The sequence below is a fragment of the Lampetra planeri genome, chromosome 27, assembly GCF_965212315.1.
Source record: "Lampetra planeri chromosome 27, kcLamPlan1.2.h2, whole genome shotgun sequence".
In the NCBI taxonomy this organism is placed as follows: domain Eukaryota; kingdom Metazoa; phylum Chordata; class Hyperoartia; order Petromyzontiformes; family Petromyzontidae; genus Lampetra; species Lampetra planeri.
Window position 1 is genome coordinate 4,281,162 of NC_136133.1, and position 18,954 is coordinate 4,300,115.

At 48.2% G+C, this 18,954-nt stretch overlaps 1 protein-coding gene across 2 annotated transcripts; it reads right to left on the bottom strand.

The window, feature by feature from the left end:
* Positions 1-6,821: 6,821 nt before the first annotated feature.
* SMIM8 (small integral membrane protein 8) lies at positions 6,822-10,981 on the bottom strand. Of its 2 annotated transcripts, none has more exons than XM_078607276.1 (3): positions 10,866-10,981; positions 8,669-8,844; positions 6,822-8,007 (listed from the first exon to the last, which is right to left on the bottom strand). In XM_078607276.1, the coding sequence occupies exons 2-3, from the start codon at positions 8,834-8,836 to the stop codon at positions 7,867-7,869; spliced, it is 309 nt and encodes a 102-aa protein (XP_078463402.1). In that variant the 5' UTR covers positions 8,837-8,844; positions 10,866-10,981; the 3' UTR covers positions 6,822-7,866. The 2 variants fall into 2 exon arrangements, with proteins under 2 accessions (XP_078463402.1, XP_078463403.1); XM_078607277.1 differs by having other exon boundaries at positions 10,842-10,922.
* Positions 10,982-18,954: the final 7,973 nt, after the last annotated feature.

Consider the following 18,954-nt stretch of genomic DNA (forward strand, 5'->3'; position numbering starts at 1 on the left):
CGCACACACACACACACGCGCGCGTGCATGTGTGCACAAATACAACAAAAAATCCCCCATATAGCCTTGACAGACTGGTGGAACAAGTGCTGTTCGCTAGCGCCGATGAAGTCCAGAACGGCACACGAGTGGATGGGAGGCCAGCACCACGCCCGACCGCCTTTGTCTTCCCAGTGCTGATGTTAATATACTGCACCAGGTACTCAATTTAGGAGTGGGTCAAAATGGGTGGCCGGGCTTGTAGCGCATTGCGCTAACCACTGCGCCACCGCTCCCCGCACACGCATACGCAAGTCATCTATGTGAATCATGAATGTTGACTTAAAGCTTTCGTGACTGCAGGAATTCATATTCTTTCGGTAAAGTCACGTTATTTCCTTTGAACCTACCTACGTGACTTTACCGAAAGACTCAAGAATAATCGTGAATGTGTTTGCATATTCACGCCAACTTGTTTCAATTTGCGGTGGAGGAGCGGTGGCGCCGTGGTTAGCGCACCGCGCTATGAATGGAGCAACCGAGTTAGATTCCTGGCCACTCCTTGGGCGCTTCCCGGTTTCGCTGGTTTGCGCTGACGAGCGTGGAGAAGTATGGTCAAAGATCTCCACGGCCTGCACCGCGTGAAAAGATCTGAATACAGCAGTGGATTGATAACAAGCTGGACATGATTTTACAATAATAATCATTATTATTATGAAATATTACGAACAAATCATAATTCGTTATTTCATTTTCAAAATTATGAATTTACGATTGACACTGCGTGTGCGGGATAGGAGGAGGAGGAGGAGCGGTGGCGCAGTGGTTGACTCACTAAGCGACGAACCCAGAGATCTGTGTTTCATTCACTGTCGATGATGGGGGCTGTTTGACCATACTTCACCGTACTGGTCAGCGCTGTTTGGTTGGAGAGAGTGCCCAAGACGGGTACAGAATATCACTCGTCACTGATGTCAGCCGTGGCTGGGAATCGAACTGCGGTGCGCCAACTCCTGCGCCACGGCTCCACCATTCGCAAAATATCTCCCCGATCGAGAAATCTGGCGGCGTTCATCTCCTACGGCGGCCACGAACCAGTGGTGGAAATTCCACGTTATCGCAGCAAGAGCGTGTCTACGGAGAGGATAAACACTACTTACCGAGTCCAGCAAATATCATCACCCACATGCTCAATCTACTGCTGGATGAAAGTCTGCGCTCACGGCCGATATCTCTCGCAATCGCGCGACGCAGCAATCAATGTAGCTGCTGCACGCGAGATGAATTCATCGTTCCATCTACTCGGCGGACGTGCTTTCGGAAGCGTTCCATTATTCCTTGGCTGCTACTCCTTAATTATAATTTAGATGTGAAGTTTTCGTGACTGCAGGTTCTTTCGGTAAAGTCACGTAGGTAGAAAAAATACAATTTAATTTATTTTATTCCTTAATTATACTTTGGCAATCGCCGGTTTTAGCCGCGACGCGTCCTTTCCCAAGCCTCGCTCACTTTAATTACCAGTGTAATTGTCGTCTTTAAACCGCGCGCGTGTTCTCTAACCCACGTGCTACTCTCTCTGTCTCTCAGTGCCATTCTAAGCGTGCGTCCCCATCTCCGTGTTTGACCGCAAAGTTCTTATTTCATTGAGTATGACTAAAATGTATCTATATTTATCGCGAGTCAAGAAAACATGTTTACCTTGAATAATCTCTTCTTGGTTCTTTCGGTAAAGTCACGTAGATAGAGACAGACTCTGTCTCCTCGACAGACCTGTTCTTCACCTGAAGACGGCTACTTGCGTTGTGGCCGAAACGTCGTGAGAATTATTTTATTATGTTTTATTTTTATTATTTTATTAATTTCTTTCTACGTGACATTACCGAAAGAACCAAGAAGATGAATCCCTGCAGTCACGAAAGCTTTAAATCGAAATTGAATGATCTCGTCAAGGAACATACCCCATCACGCGACCTCCGGTCATCCTTGCCACCAGCGGCTTCTGTCTGCTAAGCCATCGAACAAAGGCGGCGGTCACCGCATCTCGCGCTTTCAGACGCGCTTCTGCGGCCGTCTGGAACGCTCTTCCTTCCGATGTTCGGAAGCCACTGGAGCCATTGCACTTTTGTATATAGATTGAAAACTCATTTGTCTCGAACTTCTTTTTGTGTTCCGTGCGTTGTCCTTCCCCCGCATCTCCGATCGGCGCGGTTGGCAACGCACGGTGCGAAATAAGTTCAACGCACATACAATTCGGATCAAATTGGATTTCAGATGAAAATAGCATTCCCCCACATTGACAACGTGCACGGTAAAACGTCACGGTTAGGACGACGTACTATGGCATACGGATCAGAGGCGTGGACACACTCGCGAATGGGGATGGAACAATGCTGGGAAGTGCGCAAATTTTGCGTGGGGAGAGAAAGAGAGGAACACGCGGATCGAAGGGCATCAGAGGACATGACACGGATGAAATACGAACGTCTTGCTGTTGATGAAAGTAAGCGTGGAGATGGAGCGATGGAGTCAGCCGCCGGTGTGCTGTGATGTCACATCACTGGTATGGTGATATGCGATGGCGCGACGGCTCGGAAGAGACCTTCATCAAGCATTGGATCGATAATACTTGCTGCTGCTGATGATGATGATGATGATGAAAATTAATGAAAATGTCGATTCTTTTTGTGGTTGTTGATTTGTTGAAATTGGAGTCGTGCACTCTTCTCGTTTTCATTCGAGTTTTAACTTAACACGTGTTCAGCCGGTCACAAGATAACAGATGCACCATTGTAGCAGTTGCTTACGTTTAAGAGCGCGTGTAAGATTGTGTGTTGGCTAATAAAACGCAACACACTTGATGGATTGTAAGACGTGCACTTCAATAAAGTTACATGAATCTGGTCTCACGCAGACTGTTGGGGGGGCAAGTGCCGTTAGCGAATAGCAGCACCTACGAAGGCCGGCACGGCACACGAGGGGGTGTGAGTGGCCAGCAACCACGCCCGGCCGCCTTTGTCTCTCCAATGATGACGTTTGCACAACGCGCCAGGCTGCGTTGACCTAGAAAAGACCCAAGACCGGTTTCAGATGGCTGCATGGTGTTGGCCGTCGGGTTGCCGGGTTCGTAGCGCAATGCGCTAACCACTGCGCCACCACTCCCCCCCCGCACACACAACACAGCTACTGGATTATAAGATGCACTGCGAAGATTTTTTTTCAAATACAGGCGGGTTAAAGATGCGCCTTAGAATCATAATAATGCGGTAAGAACTGAAATGTTAAAGGGTTACAATTGGCTTCTAAAGCACAACAACACCAGTATGATGCCATGCATGCATTTTAGATAGACTCATGTTGTTTTACATATGTGTGCTATATATATGTGTGTGTAGATCACACGGAATGCGGAATAATCAACGTAAGTTCTCAAATAACCCTCCAGGAGCTCAGGGCGTGCGAGAAGGCTTCATCCAGCAGTGTATAGACAAAAAGGGCTGTACACTCCATACACATAGTCAATGTGCATGCATGTTGAATCATATATTTCATTATTGACAACTTGCAGCTCAGCACACGGCAGATGCCTGCGCAGCGCGACTCACGACCTCCTCTTGATACCAAGAGCCAGGATGGTCATCGTGTCTATGCGCCGCTTCTCGGTGGCAGCCCCAACAGTCTGGAACGATATCCCTCTGCACATTCGCAGCATCACCTCAATCGCCTCCTTCAAGAGACACTTAAAAACTCACCTCTACAATCACGGCGCTTTCGAGCGACTCTGAGCTTGGCTCCGCGCCTCTGAGTTGCGGCCACTACGTCTGCAAATTTGCGCGCGTTACAAATTGAACTATTATTATTATATAGTGTGCGGGGCATACATGTTAAACAATGCGTGTATCGAATGCGAGATGGTCAAGTGGAGAGCGTTGTATCAGATTCACACGGAACTTCACCGCTCGTTGAAGTCTTTACAAAAAGCAGCAAAAGTCAAAGCGCGCTTTGAGACCCGTTAATTGCATTTAGTGATTCATGTTTAAGCCCATTGCCAAATAATCCACTGCTGGTCATTGCCCGAACCGTCGCCTGTTATATTACGTTCCCTTTTTTTTAATGCCGCCGCGGTGTTGTTATTGACGAGTGTGTTGAGTTTGCTGTTATTGTTGTTGTTAGTTGTGCTTGTGCACTAATCTCCATCGCGACAGCAGCAGCATCGCCGACACATTTTGTGGACATCTCCGCTTGCGAATGCATGCGAAGGGATTCAGTCGCACGCAACCGTTGTTGGCTCGGGTGTTTATTTTCATTTTCTTACCCGCTCACCTCACGGCATCCGAGAGTCGAGGTGTCTCTCGCAAGAGAGATGAGCTGACTCGCCCCTCCGAAAATCTCGCCTCCGTTGACGGACGATCTTGAGTTTGCGTCTTTTGTTCGGGGTCCTCGGCCTCGAGCAACGTTGCGATGAGAGGGGAGTTTATATATGCGCGCTCTCGTCTCCCCGCGCGCATCAATAAAGTCTCAGGTGAGAACCCATCACTTGAAGCGAGGAGGAGGGGAGGAGGAGGAGGTCAATTAGTCGATGGGATGCGCGCACGGTGCGCTCCCTCCGCGCTCCGCTCGAAGAGAGGCGAGTGACCGATAGAATCCCACCGATGGTACTCGTCAGAATTTTCCACGACCATCAGCGGGTTTCATTTGCGTATCTGCTCATTTGTCTATTTGTTGTTTTATATATTTTTTTCAAAACTATTTTTGTAATTATTATAAGTACAGTCCGCTTCGTAAAAGTTGTTGGTTTTGGTTGACGAAAAGAAAAGTGTGGATTTTTTTTTTAATATCGACGGCGTAGAGATTCGACTGTCGGTTTGTTGAATGGTGACCCGCCCAATACCGGACATCTGTGAAGCAAAAGAGCTTCATAGCTCATCGGATTTATCAAGACTAAATTAAGATTTTTCGATTTAAAGCTTTCGTGACTGCAGGGATTCATCTTCTTGGTTCTTTCGGTAAAGTCACGTAGAAGGAAAATAATAAAATGATAAAAATAATAAAACATAATAAAATAATTCTCACGACGTTGATGCTGCTAATCCTGCATAATGCACGGGCATAATATGACTTTGAAACCCCCCGCCCACCTCATACGCATTCCACAAGTAGTACTAATCACATATCTGCATTTCCCATAAATATGCTAAATTCCTCTTGATATGCAAATTATTTTGTCAAGGCGCTCTCCCCCTTCCAACCCAGCTTAAATATACGCTCCAAGCGTGATGGTGTTTCATTCAGACGCTGTCTCCCCGACAGACCTGGTCTTCACCTGAGGATTGTGGCCGAAACGTCGTGAGAATGATTTCATTTTATTTTATTGTTTTATAATGTATTATTATTTTATTATTTCCCTTCTACGTGACTTTACCAAAAGAACCAAGAAGATAAATTAAGATTCTGAATGGAATTGGCCGAACACATGCAAACTTGTGCCCGGTTATCAATGAAGTGATACAAATCTGCACAATACACAGCCAAGATCCACCCGCCCCCCCGTATAGCCTTAACACACTTTTTGGGGCAAGTGCTGTTAGCGGGCAACTATGAAGGCCGGCAAGGCACAGGAAGGGGCTGGGTGGCCCAGCATCACTGTGGTCTCGCCACAAAATACTTTTAAGAGCAGAGATATAAAAAACAAGACCGAAGATTGAATGAACAGAAGTGTGGTAAAACGATTGCGACAATGAAAACATTTCATCGGAGACCACGGCGCAAAAAACGAAGATGTCGGGTCAATTCATGGGGGCGTGACACGGATAACAAAAAGTGGGTTGATGATTGGCAATTCAATATTGGTTCTACCTTAACATTGTCTAAACTGATATTATTTTATTGTTTCCCTTCTACGTGACTTTACCGAAAGATCCGAAAATATGAATCCCTGCAGTCACGAAAGCTTTAAATCATTGATATTGGTTATGTCTGCCGATTGTGTAAAGTGTACGTGGGCCTGGGTTATCTCAGTCAGTCGACCCGTGGCACCTGCGTCTGCCCCGTGACCTCCTGCCAGCGGGCGTTCGACACTTCACGTGGCCTCAGCACGCACGTGGCCTGGCACAAGCGTCGTGGTGACGTCACCGCCACTTAGTGGCGAATGGCGGTTGTTGTGGTGAGAGAGCCTTGTACGCACGTATGCTGAACTTCTTTTGCACCGTACGTAGCCAACCGAGGTGCAATTGTGCTGCTCGTGTAAGGGGCAACTACATCCGATGAACTCTTGAACCCTACAACTGTCGGATTCAGAGCAATAAGGAAGCCCACACCTCCATAATAACTCTCAACGTCCCCCTCTCTGATAGGCGTATCCACTACAAAGATTCATAATCAAAGTTTTTGGGTTTAGATCGCGTTATTTATACATGTGTCGTGACCCTCCACCACCCGACATGGCCAATCAGTAAAAAAGTGTCACGTTGACAAAAGACAAATAGTTCACTCCTTTAGCCCACCGGTGTGTTGAAGCGTGAAACCACAACATTTACAATTTGAGTACGACGTTTCGCTGGTAATTGCATCCAGTATCATCGGGCAATTCGCCAGAATGGTGAGGCTCTGCTCTGTCTCCCGTTCTTATATAGAGCAGCAGGAGGGTGACGTCATCATTAACTCATCAGGTGCAACGATTTGAGGGGGGGTTATTGTAATTGTATACTAGATTAGTAATCAGGCAGTTGTTACGATGCGAGTTGTAGATTAGTAAGCATTTGGAATGTGTTTTACGAAGATGTGAACTTCAGAGGCTAATCCTCGTCAAGCTTAATAAGGCAAGTCCAACAATGGGCAGGATGAAATACGTTTTGAGCATTTTTAAATGCGATTATTACAATAACATAACATGGCAATAACTGCTGGCAAGTTGTGAGTCAACACGTGTGGTTTGTAACCCTGGATTAAAAAGATCACTTGAATCAATAACAATGGAATGGTTAAACTAAACTCTCCTTAAATACTCACAAAAGATTACAAAACGCTAGATAACCGTCATGTTCATTGTATTATGAACAGCAGTACGCACGTACTATTTTAAATCGCCTGTCCACACACACACACACACGCACGCACGCATCAGAATCGTGCACCGAGTATTATTAATGTCCAACTTTGACCAAACCATCCGGAAAGCAACCCGATCCCATCAGACCTTGGAAGCTAAGCGGGTTTAAGCCTGGATAGTGCTTGGAAGCATGTGCCCACGACGCATAACAAGTGGGCTGCTCAGCTACACTGTGAGAAGCAGATATCAGTGCCACAAAACAATCTACTGTTGTCCTTTACTTCTATGTCACCCTGCACGGATAATCTCCTCGTCTCCACAAAGCCTCGCCCGCAATCACCGGCGTGGTGAAGTATGGTGGAATATCTCTCACGACCCACACAGTGTAGGGAGGACCCCTTATCCAGCAGTGGATTGACAAAAGGGCCTGACGTGTACACGTACATTGTGTCTAATTGCGATCGCATCACAAGGAACGGCGCACAGCAACGGTGGGCATGTTCTTTGGGTCTTTCGGTCAAGTCACGCAGACCGCTTGTGTTGCCATCGGAACGTCGTAGTTTTTTGTTATTTTCTTTGAACCTATCTACGTGACTTTACCGATAGACCCAAAAGAATATGAATCCCTGCAGTCATTAAAGCTTTAAGTCAAGATTTAACAGTGGGCATGTGTTATTTTATACAGGTTAAATAGACATTAATTTAGAGGCAGAAGAAAAAAAAAAGGTCTAGCGCGCCTGTAATTTGAACAGGGGCAGGGAGTCAACAGCACAGAGGGCTGTGGGAAGCACAGTTCCAAACAGTGGGGGCAAAACATCTCCTCGTTGTTGTGGAAGAATCCATCAGTCCCATCGCGTTCTTCTCCTCCCGGGGTTGATCTGCTGCTCCTCCGCTTGCGAGTTTGCGTACTCGGCGCGCATGTACGCCAGGTACGCGACGCACATGGACAGCGTGACGAGCCCAAACGCCATCACGTAGCGGTTCTGTCCGGCGATGGGGTGGAGGGATGGGGAGAAGAGGAAAGAGGTAAGAGGTTACACGATGAGCTTGGTGTGCAGCACACGTGCAAAATCGAGCGCTTTGGAGGTGAGAGGTAGGTGGATTGCGCAGACTGCCTGCACATGGCTGCGCTACCAAGGCACACGTGGGATTCATTTCTCACTCGAAATTATCCGGAAAACTGCTCGGACCTCGGTTGGAGTTGGGATTATTGGAGCAATGCACTAGCATGGGAGTACAAGGTGCACATATCCATAACACAACTATTGCTGTAGCATATATTCCTATAAACTCGAAGAATAGGTTAATACAAATGAAGCAGTATCAAGAGGACAAAATAATCAGAGATGGCTGTGGCATGCCAAAATAATTCCCGGAACAGCATTTCGGACTACTCCGGCTGAAATTAAGCCATGCTGGTACATTATTAATAGGCGGCTGCATACATTATTTTCATCATTAACCATAATCATTCCACAAAAAAGTGCAATGATTCAATTAATGTCATGACTTATGTTGAATGTATTAACTCGCATGGTAATGGTTAATGCATTGAAAAGTGCATTGAATGTGGATGGGGAAAGGTTTGACAGCAAAACGGAAAACATCGTCTGAACGAGGCTGGCTGCATTACAGCCCGCTTACCGGCTTTATGAAGAGCTCTGGGTTAATGGCTCGGAAGAGCGTCGTGGTTTGCACCCCGCGAAGACCCGGCACTCGCGAAAACCTGTCGCTTTTCGTCTTTGCCTCGGGTTCAGCTTTGTCGGCCTTTCCGGTTTGAGCGTCGCTGCCGGGCGGCTGAGTGGCAGACATCGTCTCAGCTGTGGGAACACGGAGCAAAATGTTAAACACGAGGCATTGGTGGAGCAGCGGTGGGCACAGTGGTGAACACGTGGCACTACGGACCTGGCAAGCTAAGTTTGATTCCTGGCTTAAATTAGTAATAATTTTTGTCAGAACCGGTCCTGCTGCTTCCCCCTCTTACTGACTTGCCCTGACCAGCATGGTGAAGTATGGTAAATAAAACACATAATTAACATTGCATGAGGACTTCATCCATTGGTAGATTAAGAGTGGCTGCAAATTGAAATGTATTCTTTGAAAATATATATATGCCCGTTGGTACTGTAAAACATCGTGCCAGCTATTTCTTCCTGAGAGAATGCAAGCTTGCTCTTCATTACAAGATGGTGTTTCATCTCAATGAGCTGGTACCTTGTTCAAATAAAGATAACTTTATACTGGTAGGAACCTCCTGGTTCCACCAGCCCACAGGGGATTATTGTGTCCGTCTGTCGTGCAGGGAGGGGTTGGGTGGGGAGGGAGGGGCTGGGTGGGGAGGGGAGGGTGGAGAGGGGCTGAGTGGGGAGGGTGGGGCTGGGTGGGGAGGGGAGGGTGGAGAGGGGCTGGGTGGGGAGGGTGGGGAGGGGCTGGGTGGGGAGGGTGGGGCTGGGTTTTTGGTGGAAGGGGTGGAGCTGGGTGGGGAGGGGCTGGTCACCCCGTGGTGCCCTTATAAAACTCAACGTTTAACCTACTCACGCCGGCTTGTGCCCACCCTAACAGTCGGCCATATTTGCGGAATACACCACGCCGCCTTTGACCCTGGCCATTTAACGAGCAACCCAACGTTCCTACCAGCTCCCTCCGCAGGAATGAGTTGTTAACAGGTACTCTGATGGAAGAGTGACCTGGGTCAATGAGTACAAGCTTAACCTACAATACCAAGGGTCTACTGCGACAAATCAGGACTTCAGTATATACACGACTGCTATGAGATGGATCAGAAACGTGGCCGTTGGCATAGCAAATGGAACACAAGCTGAACAGTGCTCAAAGAAGCGGAGGTGTACGCTTGCAATGAGAGACAGCAATAGGAACACATGAATGAGGGAATATGCACAAGTTTGAGACATCATATTGACTGTTGAGAAAAGTTGGCAGACGACTAAACTAAAATAAGCTTTTACATTTTACCAGGTCAAGGCCACTGAGCTATATACCTATTTTTCAGAAGCGATCTGGCTATCACAAAGTATAGCTTGACGATGTGGCTAATTATGTGAATATGTATTGCAGCCAAATACTCTAAACGCATGATTCTAAATGTGGAGGGCAAAAAACCGGGGGAACTGGAGAAAAATCCACGCGACCACGGAGTGAGAGACATGCAAACTCGAAATATACAGCAGCAGGCGTCAGGGTCGGGATCGAACCCACGCCCTCCTGCACACCAGGCGAGGTAGTTAACATATCCTAGCCACCGTGATGATGATGAGAGAGAGAGAGAGACACGCAAACTCCAAATATACAGCAGCAGGCGTCAGGGTCGGGGTCCAACCCACGACCTCCTGCACACCAGGCGAGGTAGTTAACATCTCCTAGCCACCGTGATGATGAGAGAGGGAGAGACACGCAAACTCCAAATATACAGCAGCAGGCGTCAGGGTCGGGATCCAACCCACGACCTCCTGCACACCAGGTGAGGTAGTTAACATCTCCTAGCCACCGTGATGATGATGAGAGACGCAAACTCCAAATATACAGCAGGCGTCGTCAGTGTCGTGATTTTACCGAAAGAACCAAATAGTTTGTATGAGAACTTTGACACACAACCACAATCCCGACCCCCATCACGCGGCCATTCGCGAGCCGAGGCCTAGCGCCAGGCTTCCCGCAGGAAATCCAAGCAAACGAGCGCGAGACCGATGAATACCGCACGCATTGCGATTTATTCAGACATTCAAACATTGTAGAGACGGCGCGAGTTTTATAACATTGGCGGACTATTATAAACACGCGGCAATGATGTGAACGTTACTCGCGTGACGAGAAAGCAGCTCACACAGATCAGAGGGACCTTGACTCCAAAGAGTGACTGCCCGAGTAGTGGAATCGATTCATAAAAGGCTGATAACGATCCGACTAGAATCGATTTTCTAATGCATCTTAGATTCCAACGGTATCAATTCACCGACGAAGGGAATCGATTCACTAATCACCGGCAAAACCAATGAATCGATTCTATCTGCTGTTGGTCTTCACTAGAGGCCGCCTAGGAGGGTATTTGGCCTACTCCTCCAATCTGGTTCAGTAAGTCTGGGGAGGGTTACCCACACCAGGATTGTCGCGAAACTACGATATATCGTAGAGTACGCGATATATCGTAGTAGAGTCACGATATATCGTGTAGCACACGATATATCGTAGAGCACACGATATATCGTAGTAGAGTCACGATATATCGTGGAGTACACGATATATCGTAGTAGAGATTACGATTTATCGTAGAGCACACGATATATTGTAGAGTACACGATATATCGTAGAGTACACGATATATCGTAGTAGAGTATACAATTCTAGGTATTTCTATGTATAGATATTGCAGAGTATACAATATATCGTAGAGTATACGATATATCGTAGTATTTGCGGAATACACCACGCCGCCGTTGACCCTGGCCATTGACCGAGCAACCCAACGTTCCTACCAGCTCCCTCCGCAGGAGGAATGTGTTACTGGGACTCCTCTACTTACGAACGAGTTCGGTTCCAGCGGAATGTTCGTAAGTCGGGTTGTTCGTAAGTCCAACTTTACTCCCGTCGATTCCAAACACGTAAATATTGATATAATCTCGTGAGAAATTAATCCCTGCGCAAAACGAACTCATTCACAGTAGAGGGAGCCACCATCCTAGTGGAACTAACGTTATTTGCTGTCGCAAAAAAAACACCCACGGCGAAATGTTCAAGTGCACATATCTACACAGAATGCAACTCAACACGATCGTAAACAACACCGTGTCCTTACAAGGAAAACGATACGCAAGGCGACGTTTCGGCAAACGGTCCTTCTTCATGGCACATCGAGAGGCCAGAGATAAAGAGAGATGAGAGTTTGGAAGCGGCTCTTTACACTTTGGGGCCTGATGACAATTTAAGTATTCATTTCTACTCTGCCTTCTCTGACCTCTCTATGAATGGTAGTTGTTTAATTCTAGATTTGAAGCTTTCGTGACTGCAAGGATTCATACTCTTTGTTTTTTTCGGTAAAGTCGCGTAGGTTAAAATAAAATAAATAAATTAAATCACGATCGATACAGCAATTTTATTGATACAGCAATTTTATTGATACAACAATTTTGCTGTGACGGTTTCACTTGAGGACGGAAGCTTGTGTTGCCTCCAAAACGTCGTGATTTAATGTATTTGTTTTCTTTTAACCTACGTGACTTTACCGAAAAAACCAAAGAGTAATGGTAGTTGTGCTTGTGCACCGCTGCCAACGCAGCAATAGCATCACCACCACCACCACCACTAAATCATCTGTATTCGTACAATGTATAGATTATTTAAGGTGTTATCGGCCAATCAATGAGTGTTTATACGTGGGAGAAAAATGGAGCACGCGCAGAAAACCCACGCCTACGAGTTGGGAACGGATGGGGGGGGGTCAACGTTTTGCTGTGCCGCTTTCTCCTGGCGATCCAGGGGTCATGGGCTCATCATCGACGCTCACGGGGAAGGGAGTTTCACAACATCTGTGCGTGACCCACCGACCCTAGCTGCCGGCTCCACAGTCCTGGATTGCAGACCACGTTGCAGAGCCAGCACCGCCCGGCTAAATGTTACACATGTTGAGCAATCACATTCTAAAATATGCCACGGTGTGCGTGTGCGTGTGCATGGTGCATATGTGGTGTGTTGCGGTTACGAAAGTCCTGAGCGCGCTACGCTACGAAGCCGGCGACGCGAGTTCGACTCCCGCTCACGGCCACCAATACCAGTGACGATTATCTGAGCCGGTCCTGGGCCTCCCCTCGGTCGACTCAGCCTCAAATGAGTGCCTGGTGTGGTGTGTAAGTTTCGACACAGGGTGAGACAAAGCTGGCCGGGCGTGGTGCCGGCAACCCACCCCTTCGTGTGCCGTTCAGGCCGACGGCAGCGTGCACTTGCCCCAACAGTCTGTTGAGGCTATACGGGGTATCTTTGTCTTTGTGCACTTGAGTTTGCGCGTGTGTGTGCGTCCATGGTGTGTGTTTGTGTGTGTCGCCATATATAAAGAGAGATGAGAGTGGGGAGCGGTAGTGCAGCGGTTAGCGCGCTGCACTATGAACCTGGCGACCCGGGTTCGATTCCCGCTCATGGCCAACACCGCCAGTGACGATTATCTGATACCGGTCTTGGGCATCCCCTAGGTCGACTCAGCCTGAAATGAGTACCCGGTGCGGTGTGTAAACATCGCCACTGGGGAGACAAAGGCGCTCGGGCGTGGTGCTGGCCACCCACCCCCTCGTGTGCCGTTCCGGCCTTCATAGGTGCTCGCTAACAGCACTTGCCCCTACAGTCTGTTAAGGCTATACGGGGGATCTTTATCTTTGTCACCATATATATGAAGCGTTCAGGGTGTGTGTGTGTGAGACCATGTGTGTGTAATTATGTGGGCGTGTCCGGGCACGTGGTTGGGTGGATTAAATTCCGTATAACAATCCCCAATCTGTTTAGGGGAAAGCACATCTCGTAAACATATACTCCCAAGTAAACAGGCAGCTCACACATGTGCAATAACTCACGCAGACAAAGATCCCCCGTATAGCCTTAACAGGCTGTTGGGGTAAGGGCGGTCATCGAGTGGCACCTATGAAGGACGGTACGAGGTGGTGGCTGGCCAGCACCACACCCGACCGCCGTTGTCTCCTGAGTGGCGATGTACTAATTTGAAGCTGAGTGGACCTAGGGGAGGACCAGGACCGGTTCAGATAATCGTCACTGGTGGTGGCCGTGAGCGGTAATCGACCTCGCGTTGTCGCGTTCGTAGTGCAGCGTGCTAACCGCTACGCTACCGCTTTCCCACACAATAACACACACACACGTACTCAATTAGAGGGATATTTCTGGACATGTCCACACATCAGTTTCTCAGTGGCCAAGGTCATTAATTTAGTAACTCAGTCTCGCAAGTTGGGGGGGGCAGCTGTTGAAGCGAATCAGACCAGAGTTTCAAACGTTCAAACAAGGTTCCAGTGCTTGATCATGAAAAGTAAAGAATAAAAAATAATGATGAAAATAAAACATGATAAAATAATACAATAATATTATATAATAATATTCTACGTGACTTTACCGAAAGAACCAAGAAGATGAATCCCTGCAGTCACGAAAGCTTTAAATCGAAATAAAAAAAAACAATGTATCCCCAAAAAAATCAATGTTTTGAACCAGTGTACGACATACTCTTTAGTTCTTTCGGTAAAGTCACGTGGGTAGAAAAAACAATAGATCCCGACGTGACTTTACCGAAAGAACCAAAGAGTATGGATTCCTGCAGTCACGAAAGCTTCAAATCAGTGTACTACACCCGCATTAAGGTGTGTGGCTACCACGGCAGATCTCGCCTAGCTCTCTGAAGCAAAGCAGGGGTGAGCCTGGTTAGTAATTGTCTGGGTGGTGGCCACCAAGGCTTGCCAGGTGGTGTAGGAGTGGTGCTGCTTGGAGGTCAGATTATGGACAGCGCTGGGTCGTCCAAAGAGGGGGGGGGTGCAAATGTCCACTGTGCCCCCCCCGACGCCTTCAAACTACACCGTAAGTATTACATTAGACACCGTGACGTCGATGATTGCCCCCCCCCCCCCAAAGCGCAGGGCCCGGGACGGTCGCCTCGATTCGTCATGTCACCCCTCGGGGCGGCTCTGGTTCAGTGTGACCCTCTCCCCTCGAACGCGTGGCGGGTTTTCTCCGGGCTCTTCGGTTTCCACCGACGCGAGGTCAACCTCCTCGTGAAAGGAATTCGTGGCCAAACATTGCAAATGTAGCGAGTGAGGCTTTTCCTGGGTATTTAAGTGGAATCGTTAGGTGGGGAGTGGTGGCGCAGCAGTTAGCACGCTGCACTACTTGTATGAAACCCGCCTTCCTAAATTCGAATTGCTGGCCACTGCGAACATCAGTGCGGAGGGACTCCCACTCCACCAACCCACACTGGCCAGCGTGGTGAAGTATGGTCGAAACAACCCTTCGCACCCGACGCGGTCAGGGTCCAAACTCGAACGCTACCCGAAAAAAAAGAATATTCGAATTTACGTGGTAATGTAAACTATTTTTAATTTTACCAGCTAAGGGCCACCGAGCTTTATAACTCTTCTTCAGACCTGGCGATCACAAATGATAGCTTAACGACGTGGCTTATCACGTGGACATTTATAGCAGCCAAATACTTCAAACGCGTGACGTTAATTCTAAACGCGGAGGGAAAACCCGGAGGACCTGGACAAAAATCCACGCGACCACGTGGAGAGCATGCAAACTCCAAATATATACAGTCGGCGTCAGGGTTGGGATCGAACCCACGCCCTCTTGTATACCCGGCGAGGTAGTTAACATCTCCTAGCCACCATGGCCCCCTACTGGCAGGCTTATGCCCCAGGTCACTCTGAAACTCTCATCCTGTGTGGGTAGGCCTTCATATACAGGCAGTGGATCGACAAATGGGTGAAAAATGATGAAGCATGAATCGCAGGCTTGTTCCGAGGCTCGTGAAAAGGGGATGTGTGGTAAGTGGGTGATTAATATCTGACTAGGGAATGATGATGATGATGAAATAAGTTCAAGTGTAGGTCCGAGGTGGATTTTAAAAATCGCAGATTTGGTGAGAGGTGGTGGTTTCTGCTTGCGGAGGACTTCATCCAGCAGTGGATTGACCAAGGGCTGTACATTAACAACGTAACAATTTACTTCTACATTTAAAAAAAACTCAGGATTTATTTGTGTTAAATGGGTTTAACCTTTCCTTCAGTTCGTTACTTAAACACTTCTGTGTTGTTTGGAAAAGTTTAGCTTAGCACCGTGCATGGCACGCTGTAAAAATATATAAATATATTCTTTAAAAGCGATCCTGATGCTAAAAGAAATCCGTCTGCCTTCACCTGGGTCAAGATGCCATGGACGTACATGGGCAGAGTTGCTCTGCCAAACTCGCTCTGACCATTTTTGAGCAAAAAATTCCTCTCAATTCACGTCACACGGCGTTACTTATTTTGTGCAAAGACAAAGATCCCCCGTCTAGCCTTGGCGGACTTTTGGGGGCAAGTGCTGTTGGCGAGCACCGCCCATGAAGGTCAGTCGGCACGGAACACGAGGGAGGGGGGGGGGTGGTGGTGGCTGGGCCGTACCCACGCCCGACCGCCTTTGTCTCCCCCAGTGGCGATATTTACACACCGCTACCAGGTACTCATTCGAGACTGAGCCGACCTAGGGGATGCCCCAGGACCGGTTTAGAACTGCGTCACTGCTGTTGGTGGCCTTGAGCGGGAATGGAACTCGACTCAGCGCCGGGATTCGGAGCGCAAAAGGCGCTAACCGCTGCGCCACCGCTCCCTACACACGCGCGCGCGCGTCGCGTGCACGCTAATGCGGAGCCTGTGTGTGCGTGTGCGGTGTGTGTTAAAGCGAGACCATATATATATATTTTTAAAAACGTTTTATAAGCAAAAAACGTTGCAATTACCCGAACGCTCCTGACACATTTCGCGGCTCCGCATTACGTCTGGGCTTTACGAAAGCGGGAGTATATAGTACGGCAACAATAATGATGATAACAATAGAGTACTATGCATTAGATGGTGGTGTATAAGCGAGTCCCTTTTGGTCAATCCTCCGCCCTACGACGGCTGGCTCCACGCCGTTATCGGGGAGCGGGGGGGCGGGTGTTGTTGTTGACCATACTTCACCACGCTGGTTAGAGGCGCTGGTGCTTGTTGAGGGGGCCTGTTCATTGGTGGTGCCCCCCTCAGTGGCGATCGGCCACGTGGCGCAGGTAGTGGAGCGAGAGGGCCTCAGACGTGGGAAGGTGAAGAGTTCAATTCCTGATTTGGTGGGGTCAGGGGGTTGACACTCAACCGATCGTAGCCCACCCGGGGTTCGTACAATGAACACTGCTTTTGCGCGGGGAACGTCAACAGACGTTGCCCCTGTGGATAAACTCGGCCCTGCCATAGGAACGTGGAATTGTCACCACTGGCTCATGGCTGTCAACGGGATAGGAGCGCCGTCGCAATGTTTATTCGAGCAGGACATCACTTTTCTGTTGTTATATCGAACCGATGTTATCCGTGGCCGCGAATCAATCTGAAGTTAATTTACACTATGAGATCTCCTTTACCAGTGGCAAAATATAGTAATAGGTTTTTACCCTTTTAACTGGTACAAAATCTGACACCTTTATACAAGGCATCATGTTTGCAATAACCTCAACACAATAAGTCAAAATGCAAACAAAAAGAAACAACTCTGATGATGATAATGATATGCACTGTCCTTGAAGTTGATTGGTCCACACCCGAGACATCTTTCTTTAGAGCCTAGTCTTGTATAAAGGTGTCAGATTTTGTACCAGTTAAAAGGGTAAAAACCTATTACCAATCTGAAGTTGCCGGGTTCATAGTGCGGTGCGCTAACTGCTGCGCCGCCGCTCCCCACACCAGGCACGCACGCACACACAGAGGCGCACTTACACAAACACACGTTTTTTCTTTTTTAGCATTCACCAAACATGTGAGTTCGAGTTAATGGCTTCCAGATTTTAACTGTTAACCCTTTCCCTGCAGTGTACAGTTCGTCACCTCGATCCCTCGCTGCGTGGGCCGGCCAGGGTCGTGCGATGGACGGACCGGCACCCGTCATGGGAACGTGGAATGCTCACTGCGGTTGTTTGAGCAGCGAGACACTTTGACTCCTCTCATTCGCAAACGTAACTTCTGACACCCGCGCGGTTATCAACGGATGAATACGGCTCATCATAATCATCATCATCATCATCCACTGCTGGATGCCACGATCCACCTAGCACCTGCGCACCAGCTGATTCCATCGCTCCGTCTCCGCGGTGGGCGTCCTCATCGCCGCGTTCCCGGCGTGTGCTGCCATTGCGTCATGAGGCTCCACCACTGCCCATCGTCCCGTCGCGTCATCATCACGTGCCCCGGTCGTTACGGATAATGGGCAGGTTCCTGCCATCGTAATTGGGAATTTCCACTTGCAAAAAATCCCCGAGCTCACCAAAGTGATGGCAGTAGAGACATTTGATTCTTGAAGACATCCGTTGCGGAGAAGCGATTGTCATCCGTCTCGCAAGCTAGATGGAACCTTTTTTTCTATTCACCCGGGTTCCACTGGACGTGTGTGAAACTCTCCGGACATTCGTGACAAAGAGCTTCATAGCTCGTCGGATTCCTCCAGCATGAATGGAGATTCCGATTCCCGATGCAAACCACACGGAGCTAAGCAGCTCGTTCGTGAGACACCCTGGTCGATGTAGGACGAGCCTCCTTAATAAGAGTTGACGGACTGAGTGAGGCTTCCACAGGGAAATGCAGGGCAGTATTGTACTACTACTACCGTATTCTCCTGGATTATAGGATGTTCTGGAAAGTAAGACGCACCCCCGAACCCATGTCAATGTCTTCGTGTAGATCTGGTCGCACACGCACATACATACTGACCGGATTTTTAGACCTCCCCGCCCCCAACACCACCGCCCTCCCATCAACGTTTGATTTAAATTACGAAGGGAAAATCTTTTCGAGCATCTTCTAATTCCGGAGAATATGGTACATTCTTGATTTGAAGCTTTCGTGACTTTTACTCTTTGGTTCTTTCGGGAAAGTCACGTACATTAGGACGCTGTCTTTCCGACAGCCCTGTTCTTCACCTGAGGACGGCTGCTTGCGTTGTGGCCGAAACGTCGTGAGAATTTGATCTTATTATGTTTTATTTTGATCATTTTATTATTTCCTTTCTACGTGACTTTACCGAAAAAACCAAGAATATAAAGGCACCTACTTCGGAAGTTTTTTTTTCTTGCTGTGGTTGTCCCACCTGATGACGATTGCTTGTGTTGCGATCGAAACGTCGTGATCTATTATTTTTCTACCCACGTG